Source organism: Onychostoma macrolepis, chromosome 22 (assembly GCF_012432095.1).
Source record: "Onychostoma macrolepis isolate SWU-2019 chromosome 22, ASM1243209v1, whole genome shotgun sequence".
NCBI classification, from domain to species: Eukaryota; Metazoa; Chordata; class Actinopteri; order Cypriniformes; family Cyprinidae; genus Onychostoma; species Onychostoma macrolepis.
In genome coordinates, this window is record NC_081176.1 from 6,334,724 (window position 1) to 6,360,571 (window position 25,848).

Genomic DNA, 25,848 nt, shown 5'->3' on the forward strand with positions numbered 1-25,848 from the left:
ATGTGAAGAAATAAAATATGAAAAATGAAATAAGTTTAGGGTTCCCATGGTCGTCCTAGAAATGTCTGAATTTTAAGTGTAGTTTTCTGTCTTGTAGTCAATTTGGAAATCTTTAAAAATGTAAATTTCTATACTGCAGAAAAGTGGGAATTTTCCGCTCATAAAGAGCATTGTAAATGATAAATGCAATAATAATTAAATTAATGTTAAATATCTAGATCCTGAAGCAAAACCAGTTGAGAACTACTGGTATTTTGTATTTATACACTTTTTTTTATAGTGTTTATTAATATTTTGAATTTGCTTTTATTTTTATATTTTTCGTTATCTTAAGTTGTAGTAATCATATGTGCTTTTGTCAGTTTGTTTTAATGTCATTTCTATTTAGTTTTAATTTCTATTTAAGATATAGTATTATTTTAGTACTTCAATCTAAACTTGTTTTCAGTTGGCTGATTTTTATTTTTATTTTTTTTTTATCTAATATTTAGGTTTTGTTTCAGCTTTATTTAAATGAACAAAAACAATTGTAATAATTTTAGTTGTAGTTAATAATAACAACACTGAAATGTCATGTGTAATCTTTAAAAACACCTGGAAAAACATGGTAAACTCATTTGTTAACAGGTGTGGGAACTCTACATGCACAAACGCCCATGATCGTAAATTTAACAAGGAACATTTAATATATTACAACACATAAGATCTCACTGAACTCCACAAAAAGGCAAATTAACCCTTCGAGGATCATGAACGCAGGTGGGTTTCTGCAGTCAATCTCCTGGGCCACATATTGTCCCACCCGTGTGACATGATCAGTGTCCGGTTTAGTGATTATTTACAGCCCGTGTCTTCAGTCTTTAATGGTCTCTGAAGCCGCGCTCTCATTCTCTGCCGCCAGCTCCAGCTGTTTCCTTTTCAGCATGTATCGCTGAGCCCGCATGATGCACAGGTATCCGCCGTACATCGTCAACAGCATCATGGAGCCCGAGAAGAGCTTATAGCCCATATCAGCGATGCGCTTCCCGCTGAGCATGACGGATCTGTGAAGATAGCACATATACATTACAGAGATGTCTATTTGACGTCTGCATTTACATCTGCAAGACGTATTTTTTAGAGTGTTTGCTCATCTGCAATACGTCTATAGAACATTTCCTATCAGATGTCAAATAGACGTTTATTAGATGTCTTTAAGATGTTTATGATTTAGAACGATAAAACTGACATCTTACAGACGTCTATAGAACATTTCCTATCAGATGTCAAATAGACGTTTATTAGATGTCTTTAAGATGTTTATGATTTAGAACGTATGTAAAACTGACATCTTACAGACGTCTATAGAACATTTCCTATCAGATGTCAAATAGACGTTTATTAGATGTCTTTAAGATGTTTATGATTTAGAACGTATGTAAAACTGACATCTTACAGACGTCTGTCAGATGTTTGTACACAGAAGATGCTTTCCAGATCAAATGATCTTTAACAGATATCTTGCAGACATGTGTACTATCTGGGTAGCATCTCAGAAAACACAGAACGGTTCCCATATGGTTATTTTTGGGGGGAACCAAATAAGAAGGTTCTGGGAATGTTCTGCAAAGGCTGGCTAACCAAAAACAAACCTTAAAAACTCTCTTCGAACCAACATGAGAACCCAAAACTAACGTTCCCAGAACATTCTGGGGACCAAAGAAATTGTTAGCATGGATACACAATATGTCAAAGGTTTAAATTATGAAAAGATCTTATCTGAAACATCATGAATAATATAAAAAAAAAAAAATGTGCCATAGTTTTACTGAAGAAAGTCTGAAAACTGTAATTGTGGAGATTTGTGTCTCTAGATTTAAAATCAAGATTCAAGATCTCCAGATGGTACATGGCATCATATTCAACATTCGTGCATACTAATTTTATTTCTCTTCGGTTTTACAACACATCAGCATGAGTTTGCATCTCAGCTAACCCTGATCTAAACCACAATTCGATTGTTTTCCACCAAAAAAAGTCAAAAAACAAGCTTTAGTCAGCTTCTTCTACATAAATACCGTTTTAGAGGCGTTTAATATTACTGCGTTTACATGAAATAAGCCAAATGTGGAGTCTTACCTGTTTAAATTACAATTCAAAGTTTGAGGAAATGCAGCTCTGTTCTCAATGTCAGGCAAATGGTTTGTACGCATGCGCAGTTCCTTTCGTAACTCTATGGCGAAGCAGAAGGGACAAATGTAGTAAATACGTTTTTCTCTCGTAAATTTTCCTGAGAGTTTATAAACTCCATCATCTGAAAGGTAATATTTTACAGCACTGAGCCGAATATCTGGGTTTAACGGCTGACTTTTAACTTTATAATGGCTGCCTTTTTTTAAATTTATGAATGCGTACAATCGATCTGAAATGAGGAACTCGTTTTTTATAGCAACGCGCGCCTTCAGGGATTATTTTGTTGTTGGACAGACATGGAGACTCACGTTCCCCATGTGAATGAAGAGGAAAATGAAGATCCAGGAGCTGCTCCTTATGGAAACTTCATCAATTATTACACCTTCAACCCACCAGAGAATCGCCTGAGTTTGATACCAGAAACGCTGCTGGAAAACATCGGACTCGGCTCTGAACTCGTTTTAATACTGGACGTAGGATGTAATTCAGGGGTAAAAATGACAGATTCCTCTCATTAAGTATTTAAATCATCATACTATACTTTTTATTATTAGATATTAATCTTTTTTTTCTTTCTTTGTATGCTGTGGTTATCTGTAAACACAAACTTGCCTTAATGTTACCCTTCAGATTCTCAAAAGAATTTCAAAGATTTCAAGAATAGACAGATATTACTGAATCCTTAACCGATCATATGCATCCATTTTAAGTATTAGGTGTAAAACCAGTATAATAAATTACTTCAGTCATTAATTTAAGCAATATCAGGTTTCCAGACATGTAAGTCATATGTGACCCTGGACCACAAAACCAGTCGTAAATCGCTGGGGTATATTTGTAGCAATAGCCAAAAATACACTGTATGGGTCAAAATGATCGATTTTTCTTTTATGTCAAAAATCATTAGGATATTAAGTAAAGATCATGTTACATGAAGATATTTTGTAAATTTCTTACCGTAAATGTATCAAAACTTCATTTTTGATTAGTAATATGCATTGCTAAGAACTTCATTTGGACAACTTTAAAGGTGATTTTCTCAATATTTTGATTTTTTTTTTTTTTTTTTTTGCACTGTCAGATTCTAGATTTTCAAATAGTTGTATCTCAGCCAAATATTGTCCGATCCTAACAAACCATACATCAATGGAGAGCTTATTTATTCAGCTTTCAGATGATTTATAAATCTCAATTTTGAAAATTTGACACTTAAGACTGGTTTTGTGGTCCAGGGTCACATATGGAAATTTTTTCTAGTTGATTTATGCTCAGTAGTAAATTATTTTGTCTAGAAATTGCTCTTTATGAGACTTATATAATTTTGTCATATATATGTCACTTGATTGGTTTCAATTAAGGAAAATGTATCATGTTTAACTCGTAAAATTGTGTTTTTAATCACCAAAATATTGTTTATTAATATTTCCCTTGTTTGTCAGGACTTGTCTGTTGCTCTGTACAAGCATTTATCGCATGAGGACGCCCCTGGCAGTGACTTTTCTAAAAGAGAAGTGTATCTGCTTGGATGTGACCTGGACCAGGATTTAATCTTTCGGGCGCAAAACTCCAACCCCTTTCCTCAGAATATCCAGTTTATCCCTCTGGATATCACAGATGATCCAGAGAGCCGGATAGTGTTAGAGTCCTATTTTGGAAGGTTTGGCTGTCCCCGTTTCCACCTGTGCACCTGTTTTGCGGTAACTATGTGGGTGCATCTGAATCACGGAGACGCAGCGCTTCTGTCTCTCCTCTCCAGACTGGCATCTCTCTGTGAGTATCTGCTGCTGGAGGCGCAGCCGTGGAAGTGTTACCGCTCTGCTGCGCGCCGGTTACGCAAACTGGGGCGCAGTGACTTTGACCACTTCAAGACCCTTGAGATTCGAGGGGACATGGCGGCGCATGCTAGAGAGCACTTGGAAAAGCAGTGCAGCATGGAGCTGGTGCAGAGTTTTGGTAATACAACATGGGACAGAAGTCTTCTGCTCTTTAAAAGACGATGATTAAGAGCAAAAGAGTCAGACAGAAGTTTAATGAGTCTAGATCAGTCTACAGCTGTGGACTATGGACTGACACTAGACTGTAACCCTAGTCTGGTAGACTGTTATTGTATTAACCGACCACAAGAGGGCACTAGTGATGTATGCTTTGCTATTTTTATTTTACCTGGTTTTTAGTAACAGTATATCTACTTGACAGATGCAAGTAAGTATTATTAAGAAGAAGAAGAATGTGTTTGTCCCCTGGATTATATTTATAAATTAACTATTGCAGACAGATGGATATAATCTTTTTTTGTTTTAGCACATGCTCTAAACATTATACGGTAATTTAATAAACACTATACTCCACTACAGTGTTTCAAATGTCTAATGTATTTACTGTTTTCTTTAGAGCGTTGCATATAAATAGAATTTAAGTTGCTTTATATGCACAGTATTTTAACTGCTTATTTTACAAATGAGCAACAAGTACAAATATGTACATTGCCAGTCAAATGTTTTTGAACAGTAAGATTTTTAATGTTTTTAAAGAAGTCTATTCTGCTCACAAAGCCTGCGTTTATTTTTTAATTTTTTAAATATTTTTACTACTTAAAATAACTGTTTTCTATTTGTATGTGTTTTGAAATGTAGCCTAATTTATTCCTGTGATTTCAAAGCTGCATTTTTAGCATTATTACTCCAGTCACATGATCCCCCCACACACACACAAAGAAAACAAAACATGTAGTAGTAGTATTATTATTAATAATAATATTATGTTGAAAACAGCAGAGTATAATTTTTTTCTGGTTACTTTGATGAATAGAAAGTTCAGAAGAACAGCATTTATCTGAAATGTCAGAAATGTCTTTATCGTCACTTTTGATCAATTTAAAGCATCCTTTAAATCTATATACAATAAAATCGGCGCGCGTTTCCAGAATGAACGTCACAGAACTCTTCTCGCGCTCTCAGTCAAATTCAAACATTAACAGACGAATAATTTAACGGTCTAACGCTAACGGTCTCGCTTTCTTATATGTGTAATTATTTTCATATAACGTTTTATTGGACACTTAAATTTTAACAAATGAGGTCAAAGTACCAGAAATAGGACATGAAACGAAGATGTTTTGGACGAGGAGATCTCTGCTTCTGCGAAATTGTGAAGCTTTGTGGTAAGAAATAATGTAATTTCCTTTATTATCTAAGCTTAATCGAGTAATTTGGAGCAATTTAGGTAATGAAAGTAGGTATGTTCTGGCTCCACCATGATGCTTTTCATCGCCTACATTTCTTCAGGATGTAATTTTGATTAAATTTGGGGTTTGTCTGATTCAAGGTAATGCTAAACCCTCACTAAGTACGACGCGCTGAATAAAGCCCCTTCAGACATAGTAAACGGCTCCTGTCTTCCTCAAAAAATTACTCTCATAATTGGGATTACAGTAGAACTGAAACCGTTTCTGTTGAAATATTGCTCAAACAGAAATGATCCCCAAGGCTGTTGTTGGTGTTTTTGTGAGTTGATGTAGCTTCAAGCTATTGAGAAGAGGGAGCATCAAGGACAATATGAAGATATGATCATATCATGTTTTACTGTCACAGAGTGCACATTGACTGTCTTGTGTGTATTTGCCTGTAGCCAGATAACACAATTACTTTGTTACATTTGAACAGGTTTTACAGGAAGAAATACTCAAATTGCACTGCTGAAAATATATTCACTTTGGTGTTATTTTTCAGGCCTTCTAATTTCTTTCTTGTTGAAGAAGGTAAGTGTTTATTTCTTCTTTATGGTTCATGTTCTTACAGACATTGACTAATCTTACTTTAGGTCTTTGTTCACACCCACACACAATTATGATTTGTTTTCCATCTTAAGTCTTCAGAACTGTCTGCACTGTCATTTTTTTCAAGTGGTGAAATCAGATCTGTTTGTTGAGATGGTGTATCAGGTTTCAGGTATACAAGATACTTATGTTGCATACACATCATGTCCAAAATAGTGCTGTCAAACGATTAATCGCGACTAATCGCATACAAAATTATTTTATTTTTTTTGCATACAATTTTTGTGTGCTGTGTATATTTATTATGTATATATAAATACACACACATGCAGTATATATATATATATATATTGAAAATATTTACATGTGTATATATTTATATTCATGTAATTTACATTATATATATCAATATTTTTAATATATAAACACACCATATTTTTTTCTTAAATATATACATGCATTTGTGTGTATTTTTATATACATAATAAATACACACAGTACACACACATTTTATGTAAACAAAAACATTTTATTTTGGATGCGATTTAATCGTTTGACAGCACTAGTCCAAAATAACAAGTAAATAATCAAATGCAGACTGAAGGGGAGGGGGGGGGATACATTTTTAAAAGTGTTAGTTGTATTGCAATCATGTGCAAGCTTTATCCTTTTCAAAAATAAAAATGTTGAATTCTGTAGAATAAATCATTCCATAATTTCATTTTATGTAGTCATTTAATTTGTGAGTATTTATATTGAATATATATAGTATTTCAATGAAACACAAGGTTTTTGTTCCTTCAGAAAATTAATTTCAGATTCTTCCCATTGATCCATAGAAAGTCAAAAGAAAACTACTTCTACTTTTAATGTTAACTGTCATAGGTATAGCATTTTTGATAATGGTTAACACTTCAGTGAGTGCTGAATCTGGTGTTGTTTCTGGTTTCAGTAGTCTTGATCAGGATTTTAGGTGATGGAGAGCTGTTCTGCTGAAAACCATTCACCCCTTTGGAACCTGTGAAGAAATACAATAATTCAATTAAACAATAAACACAATAAGTTTTCAGATTGTGTATGATGTGAAATGGGATTTGTGACCCATTTTGCTTTTGTAATATGATGATGAATGTCCTCTTTCACTTTCAGACAAACTGTGAGACAGGCTTGAATTTCTACATGGACAATTGATTGTAAGTGGCTGTTTCATAAAGGAATGGACCAGAGGCAAATACTTTTGAGAAGCCTTTTTTCCAAGACATGTCAAAAATTCAAGAGCATCTCCACATATCCCAATGGTAATAATGCTTTTTAAAGTCACAAACAAAACCAGAACCCTCTCTAGAGGAAAAGAGTACATTATAAGCTGTACAATGCCATGGGCAACGTCATGTAGAAGTGTGTAATGTGGCCATTGTTGTAATGAATAATGTCCCATTAGTCCATTTACGCTTACTGTAGTTGGAAACAGCCTGGATGTTCACAATGGGCTGCTGTCCGATTCTGTAAGAGGTGAGAAAAAATGAGATTAATGCTAACATATTTATTAATGCTAACATTCCAGTTCCACCCCTCAGAATACACTACGCTAAAACAGGACTCTTTGCATTACCTGTCCTCCTCGCCTTCCAGCAGCTTCCTGTAGGTGGCGATTTCGATGTCCAGTGCCAACTTGACATTCATGAGCTCCTGGTACTCGCGGAGCTGGCGGGCCATGTCTTGCTTGGCTCTCTGAAGCGCGTCCTCCAAGTCCTTAATACGACCTTTGGCCTCCTTCACAGTCAGCTCGCCACGATCCTCGGCCTCCGCTATCTGGTTCTCCAGGTTAGCACGCTAAATCAATTGTAGGCTCGAGAGTTAGCGACCACCATGGGTTTTGGTTAAAGCAAAGGTGATGTAGCAGATTTCTCACCTGTGATTTAATAACCTCGATCTCGCTCTGCAGACGGCTGATCATGCGGTTGATATCTGCAATCTCTCCTTTAGTGTTTCGCAGTTCGTCGTTGTACTGAATGGCTTGAGAGGACATCTGATCGAACTGAGCAGCATGAGATGGAAAAACGATCAGTACACCTGATTGCTTGATGTCCATTCCAAAATGAAAGCTCTTTATGAAGTTCTGAAGAAAAACACCTCAAGTCAACGTGAAAATTTACCCTATTTACTTTCTTAATCCATCTTCTGGGTCTTATTGTGAACGATTACTCATTCCAAAGGAAAAATGTCTTCATAATCTTTCATTAAAATGTAATGAAACGACTTTCCCTACCCAATAAATTCCCAATGTATTGGTCCCATCCTAGATGTCACTAAATGTGCTTTGTCAATCAGAAATACAGTTCGAAAATGGCATTTCATGTTGACTTGGCAACCAATTCATAAAAGGAAACAGTTTGTGTTTTGTATCTACCTTGGACTTGTACCAGGATTCAGCCTCTTCGCGGCTCTTGGCTGCGATCTCCTCGTATTGAGCCTTGACTTCGGCCACAATATGATCCATGTTGAGGTTTCGGGAGTTGTCCATTTGCACAATGACGGATGTATCTTTAATGCTGGCCTGCAGCTCACGCAATTCCTGATTCATAGAGATAAAGCAAGTTTATGTGTAGTTTAACTGTGTGGAAACTACTGTAAACACTAGTTCTTGCAAGCCATATTAGTTGAGATGTTTGTTTTGGTCCAACCAATGTTTCCTTAAATGGCAAATTGTAGTTAAATATTTAAAGAAAAACAGTATTCTTTGTTTGGTATGTAGTTTTTTGGCTGGTTTTCTAAGTGTATAAATATTACCTCATCGTAGATGGTCCTCAGGAAGTTGATCTCATCAGTCAGGGCACCAACTTTGTCCTCCAAATCAGCTTTCACCAGATACGCAGAATCTACATCCTGCGGGACACACAGTACTCCATTTTTCCTCTTCTCAATTACAACCTTGAATAACTTGTATGTCTTCCTTGGGCACTGAACACCAAAAACCCCCACATGCACCAGAAAAGACTCATATTGATATATCAAAACCTACATCTTTAGTATGCAACTTTGACTTCTTGCTGCTCTCGGTAGGTAGGCCATTGAAAACAGATCTCCTCTAGTGTATAAATAATGCCACGTCTCCACCCAGGCTTTTGTCAATGGTGATCTGATCCCTTCAGGCTTAACTCCCTTCAGACTCGGAGCTCTTTACCCCTCCCAAACATTTCATTGTTCCCTCTCCTGGGCTGCTTTTATTCAACGTGTTGTGAAGGTTTAACTTTCCCTGTTCCCTGAAAGTCCAGCTTTTTACACGGTAACCTGCCCTAACCCCACATAACAGTGAGGTCATACCTATTGGTTTGTGTTTCATGATGTGAAAAAATACTATTTTTGACCTCTGACGTATAGTCTTAGGTATCCCACCTTTTTCAGAATCACAAAGTCGTTCTCCAGGTTGTTCCTTTTGTTGATCTCATCTTCATATCTGAGTCAAAGAAAATACAAAGTGGGTATTTGTGAATGTGGACAAAGTTTATAGCAAATGTGATCCATTGTTTTTGATGATACCCAAACTCATTTAATGAGCTGTGTCAGTTCAAGGTTAGAGTAAAATCATTAGCAGGTTCTGCTCCATTGGTTTCTCAAAGAAATACAGGAGAGCCTCTAAGGTCAGTAAACATTGGTGTTAGCGTAGATCTAAATACTTTACTTGTGTTTGAAGTCCTCCACCAGTCCCTGCATGTTTCTCAGCTCTCCATCCAGCTTGGTCCTGTCATTGTTGACCACGTCCATCTGTCTGCGCAAGTTAGCCATGTAAGCCTCAAACATGGGCTCAACGTTGGACCGGCCAGGGGTCTGGCCCTGCAGCAGCTCAAACTTGGTCTCCAGCATCTTATTCTGCTGCTCCAGGAAGCGCACCTGTAGAGGTAACAATAAATATATATATTTTTTAATTCAGTCTTTCATTCTTTTTTCAGTTTGTCTTTCATGTGTAATAGATATAGAAATTAAGAGAAATTTCTGCCTTTGTTATCGATCGACAAAAATGTATTTGACTTGAAAGTGCATTTTAGCGCTAATATATTATTTTGTATATTATTTAATTTAATAATACATTAATTATTTATTTATATAATGAATTAATTTGATGAAAATTTCCAGTGTCAGTATCAAAATTTTGAATTTAAATATAAGTTCAGTATGACTGATGAGTCTCTAATCAATGTTATAAGAAATGTTATGCGAGCTAAGTGAAGCAAAACGTAAATCCTCAGGTGGCTTCTATAACATCATCTAAAGAATTGTTCTCAAAGTAACCATATTTGTACCCAGTATACTGAAATATTGATGTAAAAGTTGTTCACCTTAATTGTAAATCTTCCTTGAGGAACATGAGGTAGGTTCATTAAAGTGTTTGACTAATGCTCTGTTACCAAAGTTACTCCTGTCATCTTTTTATAAGAACAAAGAAGAAAGAGTCCACTTCAGTGGAATTTCAGCATTTTAAGAGCTCTTCTTTGAGACTTCTTCAGTTCACTGCACATCCTGAAAGCCTGGCTGCTTTAATTGATGCCCACCCTGCCAGGATGGACTCATTAACAGAGCAATATGACTCCCTATTAGCTGAACGGTAACACTCCGGAGAGTAGTGGCTGACCTAGTTGGGTTCTTCGTAAATCCTTAATTTTGAGCACTTTAAAAGCCGACCTGAGTCCCGTGTTGGAGGACCCAGCCCTGCCCCGGCCCGCAACAGTGACTTGGTTGTACTTCAGTGCGATTGAAGTGTCGATTTCAGTCCAGCGGGCCCCTGAGATTCGGTTGCATTGTCCTCCGGCACACAAAAGCTTCCTTCATACTCACTGGGATAGTGCTGTCTTCAGTGGCTTGGTCAGATCTGACCTGCTTTTTATCAGGTTACAGGCTTCACAGAAATGGGTCATGCTACAGAACTATCGGTTTCATGCGAGTCTACCAAATCGCCTTTCCCTCAGAGGTTTGGGATGTTGATCGTATTAAGACTTTATCATCGCAATCAATACTCTGTTGGTTTTGACATTCAAAGACCTTTACTTTTTGGCTGAAATTTTACAGAATGTTCTCTGTGAACAAGAAACCCAACTTTACCTTATCGATGAAGGTGGCAAAGCGGTTGTTCAGCGACTTGATCTGCTCCTTCTCATGAGTGCGCACCATTTGGATGTTGGGGTCGATCTCCAAGTTGAGGGGCGCCAACAGGCTCTTGTTGACAGAGACGCTAGCGATAGGAGGCCCCAGATAGGCTGAGCTGGTGCTAAAGCTCGGGGCAGATGCTCCCAAGGAGATCCCACTCAAACTGCTGTAGCCGTAGCCTCCCATTTTCCCACTGCTCCTCACAGAGCTGCTGGAACTGATGCGCTTGCTTCTCAGACTCATGGTTGGACAAGAGAAACCGTGTAGAGCTGCAGCAGAAGATGAGAACAGGTGGGCAGACCTGAGCGAAACGGGTGTCTCTCTGTAGAGAGGCTGGGCTTTTAAAGTCCAAGCAGGATGGGGTGGAGAGTTCCTATTGTGGGAAAACCTGTTTCAGATTGGACACACGTACACACTGTCTGCTTTATCTGAGCTCCTGGATGGGCAGTGAACGCACGCTCGCTCTCTCAGTCTCGCTTTCGTACTGTTTCACCATGCTCATGTTGCATCTAAATGTTTAATGTGGCCCATGTCAACAACATTCCCATACTAACTGCATGACCTGTGGTAAATTCAGTTCACACAAAAGCAGTCATAATATCATGCATTATATGTGTGCATTTTAAATTTGTTTCATATTTTAGGGCCACATCATCTAGTATGCTTTGCATAACCAAATATATTTGTGACCATGGACCACAAAACCAGTTATAAGTGTCAATTTTATGAAATTAAGATTTATACATCATCTGAAAGCTGAATAAATAAGCTTTCCATGGATGTATGGTTTGTTATAATAGGACAATATTTGGCCGTTTTGATATATTTACGGTAGGAAATTTACAAAATATCTTCATGGAACACGATCTTTACTTAATATCCTAATGATTTTGGCATAATAGAAAAATCTATAATTTTGACCCATACAATGTATTGTTGGCTATTGCTACAAATATACCCGTGCTACTTAAAACTGGTTTTGTGCTCCAGGGTCACATTTGATAGAGCTCAGAGTAAAGTCTACTTTTTTTGCAGTTATGCCAGGCATTTCAAATATCAAAAACAATGTATTTATATGCATCAAAACCATGCTGTTGTTTTTTTTCTCCAACAGTTGTCTAGTTTAACTAAGACATGTTGAGAGCTCCACCTTCTGGTAAGACCTCTTTTTGCTTGCTTTGTTGTCATGTAATTTGTTTGAAACTGATAGACTTTGCTCTCTTTATTGTTTTGTGACAGATATTAAAATAATGTTGTTATATATGGTTTTAAATGATAGAAATGGTCATATTAACATTTAGCAGGGTTAAATGCCCTTATATGCTCCAATTTTCCGATGCTGTTTCATTTTGCCAAAGTCCACATAAAATACACATTTTCTTTTCATAGAAAGTCATTTGGTAATATTGCATTCGATAATTGTTGCCTGTAAGTTTAATAAGTTGTTTGGTATGCCAGCCATGTCGAATAGCAAAAACAATGTGTTTCTATGCAGACAAAACCATCCTAGTCTTCCCTCGAGAAGTCATGCAGTTACAGATATAATGAGAGCTCCATCTGCTGGTAAGTAGTACTGTTTTTTTTTTTTTTTTTTTTTTTTTTTTACTTTTTTTCCCCTCTAGTTTCTTTGATTTATTTTAATGTATTTTTTTTATGTTTTGATAGATGGTTTGGTCTCTGTATTGTTTTCGACATAAGATTTTTAATTAAGATTTTTTTTTTAACTATAATAATCCTGGTCTTCAAATCTGACTCCATTTTATTATGACCTCGAATTTAGGTTGAAATGCAAATTGGTTGTTTGTCTGTTTCTAATTAATATTCTTCTGATATTTGATCATTCAGTTTAACTCTTTACTTTATATATTTACTCATTCATTCGGGTGCTCATGCCGCTAGCAAGGATACAACGTAATCTACTAGAGTCAATAATTACAGAGTAAAACAGAATAACATCAAATGTAACAATTTATTATCAGTCAGGTAAATATGTATTATGCCAATTACACAGCCAATTCAGAGATATCAAATCATATCAATTCAAAACATCAAATTCTCAAGGATAAGTCTAAGAGTGAAAATGCATACCTGACCTTAGAACGGGCTCATTCCAGCTACAGAAGACCCTGATCTTCTTGCATGATTTCCTTAAGTACTCTGACCAAGATAAACATCCCCCGAAATGGAGACAAGAACTAACAATTGGAATTTGCATTGATCAAGTAGAGTTATCACCTTTTGGGACAGAAGGTAATTTGCTTGAAAGGCACTGGGAACTGACAGTGTGCAAAATATCTCTAAACTGATCTGTATTACCTTTTAGTTTACTTCTTGTAAGAATGACCCCATTGTACCAGTCGCCCTGAGACAATTCAAATGATACCAAATATGACTCTAAATATCACTTGCAATCATGTAAAACATTATATTCTACTATTGACCATTCTGTGTGAGCTGAGTGAAGGGAAGGATGGGGATGAAAAGGAACTGATGCATATGTGAGAGAGGCATTTTCTCTCAGTGGGATGTGGAGACAGATGTCTGTATGTTAATATACTGTGTGTGTGTTGTCCATCTCAGAAGTTCAAAGTGTCTGATGATCTGTAATTCTTACAATATTAACTGGAAATAATATAGAAAAGAGTTAAAGTTCTGGTGGTAGTTTTATAACGTTGTACTAACATTGTAAGTAGTTATATGAAATAGGCCCTTTTTTTCCCACGTTTATTCTGATGCGCTCTAACAACATCAGAACTACACTTTTAATGCTTTCCAATATCAGCCTAAATGGTTACCGTTGCTAAATTTTGCTGTTCTGTTACAGTTCGTGTCATGATTAGGATTTTTGATGCTGTGAAATCAGGATTTGAATGTATTTTCTCTTAAAATAGGACTGCATGCATTTTGCTCTGTATTAAGAAAATGCACAAAAAAAAGGATTGTTTGTGATCAAAGTCATAAAGCCATTTTTGCAACTTAATTTTACTCATTTTCCATCTTCACTCTCATAGCATTAGATGAATTTTTATGCATTTTTATAAACTCTTTATTAATACAAAGGACCTATTTTGCAGGCCAGATTCGTTTATTTTTATGTTTTATACTTCCTTGAGTGTTCCTGATATCAAGCCATCTCAATCAGCTTTCAGACTTGCCCAATTTAAATAGCTCTTTTTAAATTCAGTCCTCAGAGATTACAGTCTCGATCTAATTACAATGACTAGAGCTGGCGATCCTCACAGGGGTGCTATTTCTATAGGAGGTTCCTACCGTGCCCTATCGGACTATCTGGTGTATGTTTTGCACGTGAATACAGTTTTCCTCCAGTTTCCCGCTGCCTTGCGTTTTGGCCAATGATATTCCAGCATATAAGGACAGACAAGAAAAGTAGCCAATGAGAGTGCGTTACTCTCTGCACGAGATTTATTTGTTGCAGCCAGCAGCAGCTGAATTGCATTTTGCGTCCAGCGCTAACAAAAAAGGTAATGGATAAAACGACTAACACGGAGCGGTGTGATATCAAGGAGGAACAAGATGAGGCGATTATTTTGCGGCCAGCGCTAAAAAAAAAGAAAAGGGATGAAACGGAGGAGTGTGTGAACGGTAACATGGAGAAACCAGATGAAAACGATGAGGTGATTGATTTGGAGGAATCGTCCGACGAGAGTGCCGCTTCCAGCGTGGATTCCATAGAAGAGGAGATGTTCCTCGATGGTCTGGATCCCCTCCTGGATCGGTAACTTTACACATCTGCAAAGCCTCTTTTATGTATTTTTAAAACGGTTTTAAGTCACATGTAATGGAATATACATAATAATTTGATCGGAGCTAAATAATATGCCTTGAGGGCATTTAACCGTTTAATAACTTTACTCAGGTTAAAAAAGTACACTTGCATAATGTACTTAAAGTGCTCTATTGTCGGGCACTAATTTTGTACGTAATATGCTGAAAATGATTCTTTAGTTCTTCTTAAGATCAACTACTCAACTGCTGTTTTAGGACACCATGAAATAAAATGCGCTGTATTTAAAAATGTATTTAGTTACCACTTGTAGTACACTTGAACCCATCTTTCATATGCTACAAGTCACTATTATTTGTATAGCGCTTTTAACAATGCAAATTGTGTCAAAGCAGCTTTGATATATTTATAAGCTTGATATTTGGCTCAGCTTTACAGTATTTAGACGGGGAAATAGTGTCATTCTCCTCTGGCCAGACAAAATCAGCAGTTTAAATTTAGGCTAAAGCAGAGTCAGATTGTGCAAAGGACTCATCTGACTCCTGTAGGCTTGTTAAGTGTAGGGTACAACGGGGCCAAGTCCCACCTTTAGAAAAAATGTGCTAATCACTGCGCCTAAAATGTATAATTGCAGAAAAAAATATATACGTTGAATTGAACATTAATGGAGCAAAAGATTTTGTAATATAAATGTATGAGGTGGTAAGGGGGCCTTTACTCCACACACGGGATAAAAGACACTGATACACATGCTTCAGCTAAAATAATGGGTTTAAAAAAAAAAGTTAACATTTGTTCAAAACAATCACTTTAGCAAAGTTTGTACTATTTTCTGCTTATTTTTAAAAATAAAAGAATTTTTGATTAATAAATATACTGTCATTAAAATATGGTAATATATTTTAAAATACATAAACAAAATCATTTTAACAATTAAGAAAGTACTGAAGGAGATCCAATTAATAATTGAATATATATTTAAAGTAGTAACAACAAATGGTATTGTATTATATGATATAATTAATATCATGTTTTTAAATATGATGGTTTTATTCTAAACATGGTGACCCAACATAATATATGATATTTAACGTCTGAATCTAACCATGTCATGTCAACAGATGGAAAAGTCAGCCATCTATTAATTATCATGTTAATTACTGTACGCCTTTATCCCCAACAGCAGGGACGCTTTTTACCCCAAATACCAAACATTTACATACTCTTTAGTTATTTAAAAACTGTTGTTTTAATTATCTTACCAAAACTGAAAATCATAAAGAAGACCTTTGTCTCAAAATATATGTATTAATTTTAGCGATCTCATTTGCTACTTAAATCTACAACATTTTTAAAAACATAACATATTAGATCAAGTAAGCAAAGAATCAACTTTTCGCTGCTGCGAATCGTGCATCTTGAGAAGCGGATGTTTTGGAAAGTGCTTTGCCACGTTTTTGTGCCATCTAGTAGTGTTGTCAAAAGTACCGACCGCGTTACCATTCGGTACTGAAATTTTAAAAACGTCCATTTCCCGCTAAGATTTGAGCGCTGTTGAGCGGGTTCTTGAACAGCGCTGATTGGTCATTGTGTTCACGCGCTCAACAGATACATCTGTGATTGGCTTCAATGTAGGGCTGCAACTAACGATTATTTTAATAATCGATTAATCTGTCGATTTTTTTTTCGATTAATCGATGAATCGGATTAAAAAAAAAAAAGCATTAATTTCCAACCCTTTATTCAAAAACAGAACTAAAATCTTTAGAAAGTGCACAAACATGTTGCTCCTTGAACATCCCTGAGCTGTTATAATAATAATAAAATAAAATAAAAATGGACTAACACAAAAAACATACACATGTATGCTTTACATCTGCCAAATATATAGACTTTTGGGGGGGGAGTGCAAAAAATTAAATAATTTAACAACACTGCGTCGTTAGCGTTGGTATTGTATCAGACACCCGCACTTAACATTATATGAAAATCAAGCTCAAATGGAGTTAATAATGTTTTTGACCAGAGAATGACGGAGATGGAGTGTTTTGTCTGTCGTTAGAACGGCTGTAACTGTTATGCAGTGCATAAGTGCATTAAGTGCATTATGCTTTCATCAACTTTTACAGGTTATATAACTTTGATTGTAGCTATATGGGCGCTTAGTTTTTCTTGTTGTTTAATACACTTGGCCAAAATCTCAAATTAAGCGCTTATGCACATAATGCACAGGATATTTAAAACGTATATAGACAGCAAATAACTAATTCTTCTCCACTCTTCAAACAAACAAAAACATTATCCTTTACTGACATAGTGTTTGAGTAAAGAAAACGCTGTACTATTCAAACACCAATTATTTATTCACCCTTGCATTGCGAAAAAGCAGAGATCTCATCTTCTCCAGGCTGTGCGCGCGTCAATCTGAACGGAGGCGGGGTGAAGGTACGAGGTCTCGCTGAGAGCTAGATGATCCAATGGCGTTACAGTTTTACTGACAAGTTATTTTAATGCTTATCATTGGTTTACTATTTTTAAAACTCTCTGATTTAAAATAATAACGAATTATAAGCGACTCAAGTTTGGATAATTTTTCACAGCACCTGACTGGGCTAGGGTATGGCAACTGCCATACGCATAACGCCGCCCCTGCTCCCACACCTTGGATGACTTGGGTCGCACGGATTTCTCTGCCTCCGCCATGTATCTTTCCTCTACCTCCGCTCGTTTTTTTTTTTTTTTTACTTTATTTATGAGGCGCCAAACTCTGCTAGCATCCGTGCGCGAGAGAGACCGAGTGTGTTCACTCCGCTCCGCTCAACTAAAGTTTTTTTTTTTTTAATAATCAAACGTCTCCGCGTCGCGCGACACAACGAATCGATTATGAAATTCGTTGCCAACGCTTTTAGTAATCGATTTTTATCGATTTAATCGATTCGTTGTTGCAGCCCTACTTCAATGATCAATAAAGCGATCATTGATCAAATGATCATTGAAGCATCCTCACGTGCGATAGCCTACTAGCTAGGAAAACTTTGTGTGACGTAATGACGCAGTTCCATGCTCGAATTTCCCGCAAAAACCCGTACCACTCAAATTAGAAAATATTATTATAAGCTTACCGTGAATCGGGCTAAAGTAAGGCGATAGTTTTGAACACTGGCTGTTACTTGCTCATATATATATATATATATATATATATATATATATATATATATATATATATATATATATATATATATATATATATATATATATATATATTTTTTTTTTATTTTTTTTTCCTGGGTAGGTTTTCTAAATTGCATTTGTTCTTTTAAATTTGCAATTCTTGGCTTGTTTGATTAATTATTGCACATAAACGTTCTGCATTTTCTTCTATTCCAAGAAACAGCTAACAATTACTTGAGAAGTATTAAATGCAAACATACTGCCTTCAGATTCAGATTTAATCAAAACAACATTTATTGGCTTGACCGTTTCATAATTAGTAAACATTGCAACATTGATACTGTTATTGAAGTAAACTGAGGTAAACTTTCATAATTCTTGAATTTTTCAATACTATTTACTGTTTCTTTGTTGAAACTAGGGATGCGCCGAAATGAAAATTCTTGGCCGAAGCCGAACAAAATGAAACACTGTGCCGAATACCGAACACGTTTTTTTTTGCATCCCCCCCTCCCCCATGTATTTTGCCATTTTTTTCACCATTGCATAAATTACATAGCCAAAATGTGCTTTTTACTGTTTTGTCCTGCTTTTCAAATAAATTACAAAAAAATAAAATATAGCTGCAAGCAGCGATGGCGGGCCCAAGCCGTCAGTGCAAACGCCACGCCGATGGCATCAGGAAAACTGTGCCCAGCGGGCACATGCATTACAGTAACCTTCTGGCAGTCTGGTTTTGATGGATACAGCAATGAAAGGGTTAATCAAAACTATCAAGACATTGAGACAGACACATACACACAACAATATATACAATTTTGGTAACACTTTCAATAAGGTTTCAGTTATTAAAATTAACAATATTAATTAATATGAACAATAATTATATAGCTTTTATTAATGTTAGTCTCTCTCTTTCTCTCACACACAAACTCACACATAAAGAACAATGTAAATCTTTTGTAACACTTTTCAATAAGTTTTTATTTTTTAACATTATATAAGTTAACATGAAGTTAGCATGAACAATAATTTTATATCATTCATGAATCTTGGTTAATGATATGTTCACAATTGACTACTACATTGTTAATAAAAATTTCTGGTTAATGTACATCAGTTACTGTACCATGAACTAACATAAATAATTTTTTACTAACACAAAAATATAGTAAAACATATGTTGTTAATACTTAGTTTTGAATTAACTTGTGTTAAAAACTATATTATTGAACTATACCAGTTAGCATGAACAATAATTATATAACATTTATTAATGTTAATTAATGTTAAGTTAAAAATGTATTAATACATTATTAAAATTTAAAGTTGCATCTTAACATTAGTTTATGTTCTGTGAATTAACATAACATTAATATTTTTATGTCAGTATTAACTAACATTAAATAAGATTAATAAATGATTTTAAAATATATTGTTCTTTTTAGTTCATGTTAATTAATGTAATAACTTATGTTAACCAAAGAGACCTTAATGTAAATTGTTACCAATACTTTTTATATTCTATTCTATTCTATTATATTCTATCACTATAAAAAAGAAAAGAAAAAAATATATATGTAAAAGAATATTGACAGTACAGAACATTTCAGCTGATTCTATGCATTACTTTTCATTCTGATAGACATAGAGGCAGCTCCTGAAATTTAATGCTATGCCTCCATCTGGTGGTCATCCTTGGTATTACACTCTTCACCTTTAAACCAATTTCAGTTATAGTTTTAATTGTTTTGTGGCCCCTGAGCATGATACATTTTTGAAACTATGCATGTTTCCTCAGAATGACTTGTTATATTTATGTAAAAAGTTTTGAAGTGTTTGGAAACTGCACTTTAAAGATATAAGAAAATTACTGCTATTTGTTTTACTGTTACTTTAATAAATCACCATTACCACACCGTTCGAGATATCCTAAATCCGTCCGCAATTTAAAATCTTCAGTATATTGGCATCATGTTGACAAAGTTTGGTGTGAACTACTTGTTTCTGCTTGGAGGAGTATGAGTTTATTTACAGCCTGTTTTCTCAAAAAACAAACATTAAAATAAAAATAGCTGACTTCCTGTTGGTCGTAGCTAATGACTGTAAATTAGAAAGTTGTCCGGCTTAATAAGAACAATTTATGTACCGAGTTTGGTGTCTGTAGCTAAAACTAACCCCCCCACTTTTGACAAAAGGTGGCGCTATAGAGTGCCTCTTCCACGCCCATTTATGAGCTTTTTCCAGTGTCTAACTATCATTAATACGGATATGTGTATTGAGTTTCATGGAATTCTAAGCATGTTATCTGCCTCAAAATCACCGGAAAAGAATATTCAACTTTGACATATTACCATGGCAACAATATTATAGATATCAATATTCCCTTCAAAGTTTTACATCGGCCGTGTTTTGTCATTATTCTGATGAAGTTTGAAGCAAATCGGGTAAAAATAAGATGCTGAATTCAAAGCATTTTCAAAAATGACACATTTCCTGCTGCCAGTTGGTGGCGCTATAAATTTTACTCATAATAGTCACAACTGTTCGATCGGCATCGTACAACGAACAAACCCCTGAAGTTTGATCAAAATCAGACAATGTATGTGGATGTTATTAGACATTTCCTGTCTCTCATTTTTCGCCATAATTCATCACCTCGCCTCGGGCAAACCGTTCGAGATATCAAAAATCCCTCCGCAATTTAGCATCCCCAATGTCTTGAGATCATGTTCACCGAGTTTGGTTTGCAATCGTTTGGAAATCCTCAGAGGAGTATATCAAATTCCAGAGCATGCGCTTTTCAAACAGCCTTGAATAGCCGACTTCCTGTTGGGCGGAGCCTATGACATAGAGCGTGAAAGTTGTTCAGCTCAATGAGATCTATATGTGTACAGAGTTTCATATGAATACGTGCAAATATGTTTGAGATAGCCATCAAGATTTCTGACTGTTTTCTAGGGTCGCCGTAGAGCCCCAGTGCCACGCCCGGGTCCCAGCCTGGGCGACGTCCTAATGGCCGCGGCTTCCAACGTGTGTGCAAATTTTCAAGAGTTTTTGAGTATGTTAAGGCCCCCAAAAACACCCGGAAGGTTGAAAATAAAAAAAATAAAAAAATTATCCTTAGGAAAACAAGAGGGCCTGCGCCATTCTGGCTTGGACCCTAATTACAGAACAAATTTTTTTTTTTTTTTTAAATATTAACTTAACACTGGTCATTTTTTTAAATTCTAGCAGGCAGACATACCAACAAAGCAAAATTTAACTTAAAATTCATAAGTTATTAAATAATATTTTTTTGGCCATTTTTGAGACCCCCTTCTTGAATCAGGCATGTATTTTTTACTGTACAAATAAATGCAGCTTTGCTGAGCAGAAGAGACTTCCTTTAAAACATTACAATATATTACAGATCCCAATCTGAGCTGTTGTAAGGTAATTATTATTTTCATTGTCTTATTTTTTTATTGTATTCTACAGAACAACAGTAAAATTACAATACTAACATTTATGAATGTTGATGGAGTTGTTGCTTTTTCTCAGTTTTTATTTTGGCAGAAACTCGCTGAAGATCTCTGTGCTTCTTGTTGTTTACAACAGATTTATAATTGAAATAAACATGTTACTGACCAGCTGACAAGTAACATTGTGTTTCAGCGCAGATTTTCCTCGCGCTTTGGACTTTGAACCCTCATGCAGCGCTGTTTGAATTGTGCAAAACCTGTCCAAACTGCCTTGCCTTAAGGCAATTTCGCGATTTTCAATCATCAAACAGTAACCAGCAACAACCACCTTTCCCTCTCCTCATCGGTGACATGAGATGCAGATGCAACACTAAGCAGTCTCTTGCTGTCGGTGCTTGTAATGATTTTTGCGTCTTTCTCGGACAGTTTTAAATACTTTCACACTGCAGACATGTTTGCTGCATTAGTGCGCGCTTCTATTTGATCGTGTCACATCATTGTTCGGTACAATTTATTTGGTCTTTTCGCTTATTCGGCCAAACACTGAAAGAGCTTTTTTCGGTTGCCGAACATTCGGTGCATCCCTAATTGAAACTATATTCTATTTTTGAATGTTACACATTTGTGTCCGTATATTTACATCACCAATGCCAGTTTGTTGTCTTGCTTAATGCAACAGGTTTTCGGATGCCTCTGATGAAGACTGGTATCCAGAGTCCACTCCACGAAAAAAGAAGAGGTCCGGACTGTCTTCCGTATCACCATCTCCAGCAAAGTCTTGCAGATCTGGTTCGCCTGCCTCTGCACAAAGAGGCAAAAGGAAAGGTAGGCAAAGCAGCGCGAGTCGATCCCTGCCTTTTTCCTTGAGCTTCTCAGAACAGAAGTGGAAAAATTCAGATGAGCCTGATGTTGAGCCGACACAGCCAAGATTCAGACCTAAAAACACTCCCGGCCCCCAGTTGATCTCCACTGCAACATGCAGTCCTCTGCAGTATTTTGAGTTGTTCTTTTCCAAATCAGTGCTACAGAAACTTGTAGAGCACACAAATGCATATGGAGCCATGCATTTGGAAGGAAAGAAGAAGCCATGGGAGAACATTTCAATAAAAGATCTGAAGTCATTCATAGCACTTGTGATTTACATGGGTTTGCTGAAATGCTTCAAACTGTCAGACTACTGGAAGAAATCAGACTTATACAGGCTGCCGTATCCTGCAAAAATCATGACTGGAAAGAAATTTTTTAGCATGTGTGCAGGGCTCCATATTAGTGATCCCAAAGTGGATGCAGAGAATGACAAGAAGAGAGGAACACCTGAATACGACCGCCTGTGTAAGATCAAACCGCTGTACCAGGACATTAGGGACGCCTGCAGAGCCTCTTTCCATCCCTTTCAGAACATCTCCATCGATGAACGAATGGTGGCATCGAAGGCTAGAAATGGACTTAAACAGTACATGAAGAACAAACCTACAAAATGGGGGTACAAACTTTTTGTACTAGCAGATTCCCTCTGTGCCTACACGTGGGACTTCTTCATTTATGAAGGAAAGGTCAATTTACAGGAGGGCAAAGGAATTAGTTATGATTCTGTCATGATTCTGGCAAACGAAAGGTTGTTGGGAAGCGGCTACAAGCTGTTTGTTGACAACTTTTACACCAGTCCCAAGCTCTTCAGAGACCTACTCCGTAAAAAGATCTGGGCTTGTGGCACCGTTCGTGCAAATCGCATTGGCCACTCAAAGGCACAGGCTCCTCGTGGCAATATTCGCTGGTTTAGGGAAGACGATCTGCTGTTTGTTGAGTGGAAGGACAAGAGAGACGTGCTGATGTGCTCCACCTTTCATAAAGCCTTTAATGGGGACTCCATTAAGAGGAATGTGAAAGGAGCCGAGGGAGTTTGGGCCATTCAGGATTTCCCCGTTCCACCCGCAGTGCTGGATTACAACAAGTTAGTAGATTTTATTCAGTGGTGTGAAGTTTTTGCTTGAGGGTAATGCATTGCAAGTAACGTGAGTTAGATCATCTGATTTTTTAACTAACTAGTTAAATAACACATTACTGAGTAACGCAATGTCGTAATTCATTACTTCTAAAAGCAAGTCTTATAATAAATCACAATTTTCCTTTCATTCCAGGCACATGGGAGGAGTGGATCTGTCTGACGCCCTTATAGGATATTACACAGTTCTGCATAAAACTAAAAAGTGGTATCGGTCCTTTTTTTACCACTTTGTGGACATCGCTGTAGTCAATGCCTTCATTTTGCACCAGCAGATGGCCAAGATGAACAACCAGAAGCCTCTGTCCCAGAAGGCCTTCCGGGAGGCGCTTGTTGCAGAGCTTGCGGGAACAGGACCTTTATATGCCTCTGCACAAGAACGACCAGTTCCTGCTACAGGTTCCCACCTGCCCAAGTACCTCAATGGAGACAGCACTTTTGGAAGACGGAAATGCAAAATTTGCCGCCTCAAAACTCCAATCATGTGTGCAACTTGTGAGGTGCATTTATGCTTTGTTCCAAAGCGTGACTGTTACAGTAAATGGCATGAATTAACTGATGAGTCTGACACAGAGTAATGCTCAAGGTATACATTACACGCTAGAGCTTGCGTACAGTTGAACGCATAGCCATTCAAAGTATAGCATGCACGAACGCAGGTGGTCGACACATGCCCTCTAGAAAGTTTCGTATTTGTCCAGCATCTACACTTTTTCTCCAGACATTTTGACATAAAATATCTTTTGTACTCTTTTAAACTAAAGTTTCTTTTTGTTTTCTGTTGTGAAGCAATGGCGGAGGCAGTGTTGCCACCTAGTGGAATAACTGATTTGTGCAAAACAAATTGAATGCACATGTGCGACCTGCACATACAAAGTTGGACAGTGAGCATAAGGTACACATGTACTATTCTGATGAAAAATTTGTATCACACACACTGCACCCTCGCGTACAGGTAAAAACCAAAGTATACTTTGGGCTAAATGCTTACAGTGCAGTTTATTCATAAACAACTCCAAACTGACAATCAAAACTCAGAAATCCAAAGAAATGCAACATCAAACTAGCAAGACATTGATGACAGACTAATGGCATGTGAGGCTTATAAATCCTGATAAACTGGAAATATCTTAAAGACATCTTAGCTTCTAGTGGTAGATTTTTGAGTATTCGCATTGCAAGTAAATATATGAAAAAGTCTCCAATGTTTATTCTGTTGCGCTGGAACTGTATTTTCAGGGCTTTTGCACCATCGGTTTAAATGTTTTACCACTGCAGAACCAACCTAGACACATTTATGGACTCTTTGTCCATTGTGGTGCTGCAAAACCAGGATTAGAATATATGTGGCTAGTTGTGAGTGACTAAACATTGATGTTCTCCTGTCCTGAGCACCTTTAGCTAACTTTGCTGCAAAATCTGTGTGGAACGGTTTGTAATTGTACCAAAACATGTTCTAATAGAAATGCTGTTGGTACTGACACCTGTCAGGTTCTGAGCTATGTGACCTGATGATGGAAAGGTGCTTAATATTAGTCTTACAACTGTGTAGACATTAACAACACATTTTTTTATTGGCATTCTAAAGGTGTAAACATATCTTTGTCTAGTTTAAAAGATGTATGAGCTGTTTGTAAATGGTTGCATGTCATTAAATAAATTTCTTAAGTGCTCTTTTAGAGTCTCTTTTTGTACACACAAAACACATACACTATATTGCCAAAAGTATTGGGATGCCCCCTTTTAGTAATTTCCATGAGTACAAATCTTAATGTTTAAGCATATAATGATATTCTAGGGAATTGTGTGCTTCAAATTTTATAGCAACAGTTTGGACAGGACCCTTTTCTATTCTGACAGGACAATGCCTCTGTGTATAAGGCAAGGTTCAAAAAGAAATGATTGATTTAGTCAGTGTGGAAGAACTTGACTGGTCTGCAGAAAGCCAAGTCCTAATCTCAGTTGAACAACTATGACGTGACTTTAAATGCAGACCTTGAACCAAAAACTCTTTACCAAACACCAATGACTTGTACATACACTATATGGACAAACGTATTGGGACACCCCCTTCTTTAGAACAGAAAAAGGCACTTCCAAAACTGTGGCAATAAAGATAGAAACATAATGTATTTAAAATTTGTATTTCCATTTCTGTCTAAAATGACTGTACCCATATGTACAAGTCATTGGTGTTTGGTGATGAACTTTTGGCTCAAAGTCTGCATTTAAAGTCACACCAGAGGTGTTCAGCTTGGATTAGGACTTGGCTTTCTGCAGACCAGTCAAGTTCTTCCACACCAACTGAATCAATCATTTCTTTTTGAACCTTACTTTTACACAGAGGCATTGACATGTTAGAATAGAAAAGGGTCCT

General features: G+C 36.5%; 4 protein-coding genes across 6 annotated transcripts; 2 read left to right on the forward strand and 2 right to left on the reverse strand.

Moving 5' to 3' along the window:
- Positions 1-663: 663 nt before the first annotated feature.
- LOC131529808 (cytochrome c oxidase assembly protein COX14 homolog) lies at positions 664-2,587 on the reverse strand. The gene is made up of 3 exons (XM_058759717.1): positions 2,481-2,587; positions 2,119-2,212; positions 664-1,043 (listed from the first exon to the last, which is right to left on the reverse strand). The coding sequence occupies exons 2-3, from the start codon at positions 2,190-2,192 to the stop codon at positions 854-856; spliced, it is 264 nt and encodes an 87-aa protein (XP_058615700.1). The 5' UTR covers positions 2,193-2,212; positions 2,481-2,587; the 3' UTR covers positions 664-853.
- LOC131529806 (pre-miRNA 5'-monophosphate methyltransferase) lies at positions 2,162-4,525 on the forward strand. Of its 2 annotated transcripts, none has more exons than XM_058759713.1 (3): positions 2,162-2,300; positions 2,429-2,663; positions 3,612-4,525. In XM_058759713.1, exons 2-3 carry the CDS (start codon positions 2,469-2,471, stop codon positions 4,170-4,172), a joined length of 756 nt encoding a protein of 251 aa, XP_058615696.1. In that variant the 5' UTR covers positions 2,162-2,300; positions 2,429-2,468; the 3' UTR covers positions 4,173-4,525. The 2 variants fall into 2 exon arrangements, with proteins under 2 accessions (XP_058615696.1, XP_058615697.1); XM_058759714.1 differs by having other exon boundaries at positions 2,165-2,300; positions 2,467-2,663.
- Positions 4,526-6,510: 1,985 nt separating this feature from the next.
- On the reverse strand, positions 6,511-11,788 carry si:dkey-222f2.1 (keratin, type II cytoskeletal 8). Of its 2 annotated transcripts, none has more exons than XM_058759694.1 (9): positions 11,045-11,788; positions 9,630-9,838; positions 9,344-9,404; positions 8,738-8,833; positions 8,358-8,522; positions 7,860-7,985; positions 7,560-7,780; positions 7,404-7,450; positions 6,511-6,965 (listed from the first exon to the last, which is right to left on the reverse strand). In XM_058759694.1, the coding sequence occupies exons 1-9, from the start codon at positions 11,330-11,332 to the stop codon at positions 6,862-6,864; spliced, it is 1,317 nt and encodes a 438-aa protein (XP_058615677.1). In that variant the 5' UTR covers positions 11,333-11,788; the 3' UTR covers positions 6,511-6,861. The 2 variants fall into 2 exon arrangements, with proteins under 2 accessions (XP_058615677.1, XP_058615675.1); XM_058759692.1 differs by having other exon boundaries at positions 7,860-8,066.
- Positions 11,789-12,671: 883 nt separating this feature from the next.
- wu:fc11c11 (piggyBac transposable element-derived protein 4) lies at positions 12,672-25,157 on the forward strand. Its single transcript, XM_058759686.1, has 3 exons — positions 12,672-14,825; positions 22,149-23,420; positions 23,608-25,157. Exons 1-3 carry the CDS (start codon positions 14,575-14,577, stop codon positions 24,047-24,049), a joined length of 1,965 nt encoding a protein of 654 aa, XP_058615669.1. The 5' UTR covers positions 12,672-14,574; the 3' UTR covers positions 24,050-25,157.
- Positions 25,158-25,848: the final 691 nt, after the last annotated feature.

What these genes read in the sequence shown, in the direction of transcription:
- LOC131529806 (XM_058759713.1), top strand. Translation starts at nt 2,469, where the DNA reads ATGGAGACTCACGTTCCCCATGTGAATGAAGAGGAAAATGAAGATCCA. An exon ending in ACGTAGGATGTAATTCAGGG is followed by an intron (nt 2,664 to 3,611) that starts GTAAAAATGACA and finishes CTTGTTTGTCAG; the next exon opens with GACTTGTCTGTTGCTCTGTA.
- LOC131529808 (XM_058759717.1), bottom strand. Translation starts at nt 2,192, where the DNA reads ATGCGTACAAACCATTTGCCTGACATTGAGAACAGAGCTGCATTTCCT. An exon ending in TTGAATTGTAATTTAAACAG is followed by an intron (nt 1,044 to 2,118) that starts GTAAGACTCCAC and finishes CTATCTTCACAG; the next exon opens with ATCCGTCATGCTCAGCGGGA.
- wu:fc11c11 (XM_058759686.1), top strand. Translation starts at nt 14,575, where the DNA reads ATGGATAAAACGACTAACACGGAGCGGTGTGATATCAAGGAGGAACAA. An exon ending in CTGGATCCCCTCCTGGATCG is followed by an intron (nt 14,826 to 22,148) that starts GTAACTTTACAC and finishes TTAATGCAACAG; the next exon opens with GTTTTCGGATGCCTCTGATG. An exon ending in GCAGTGCTGGATTACAACAA is followed by an intron (nt 23,421 to 23,607) that starts GTTAGTAGATTT and finishes CTTTCATTCCAG; the next exon opens with GCACATGGGAGGAGTGGATC.
- si:dkey-222f2.1 (XM_058759692.1), bottom strand. Translation starts at nt 11,332, where the DNA reads ATGAGTCTGAGAAGCAAGCGCATCAGTTCCAGCAGCTCTGTGAGGAGC. An exon ending in ACTTTGTGATTCTGAAAAAG is followed by an intron (nt 8,834 to 9,343) that starts GTGGGATACCTA and finishes TGTGTCCCGCAG; the next exon opens with GATGTAGATTCTGCGTATCT. An exon ending in AATCCTGGTACAAGTCCAAG is followed by an intron (nt 8,067 to 8,357) that starts GTAGATACAAAA and finishes GTTTTTCTTCAG; the next exon opens with AACTTCATAAAGAGCTTTCA.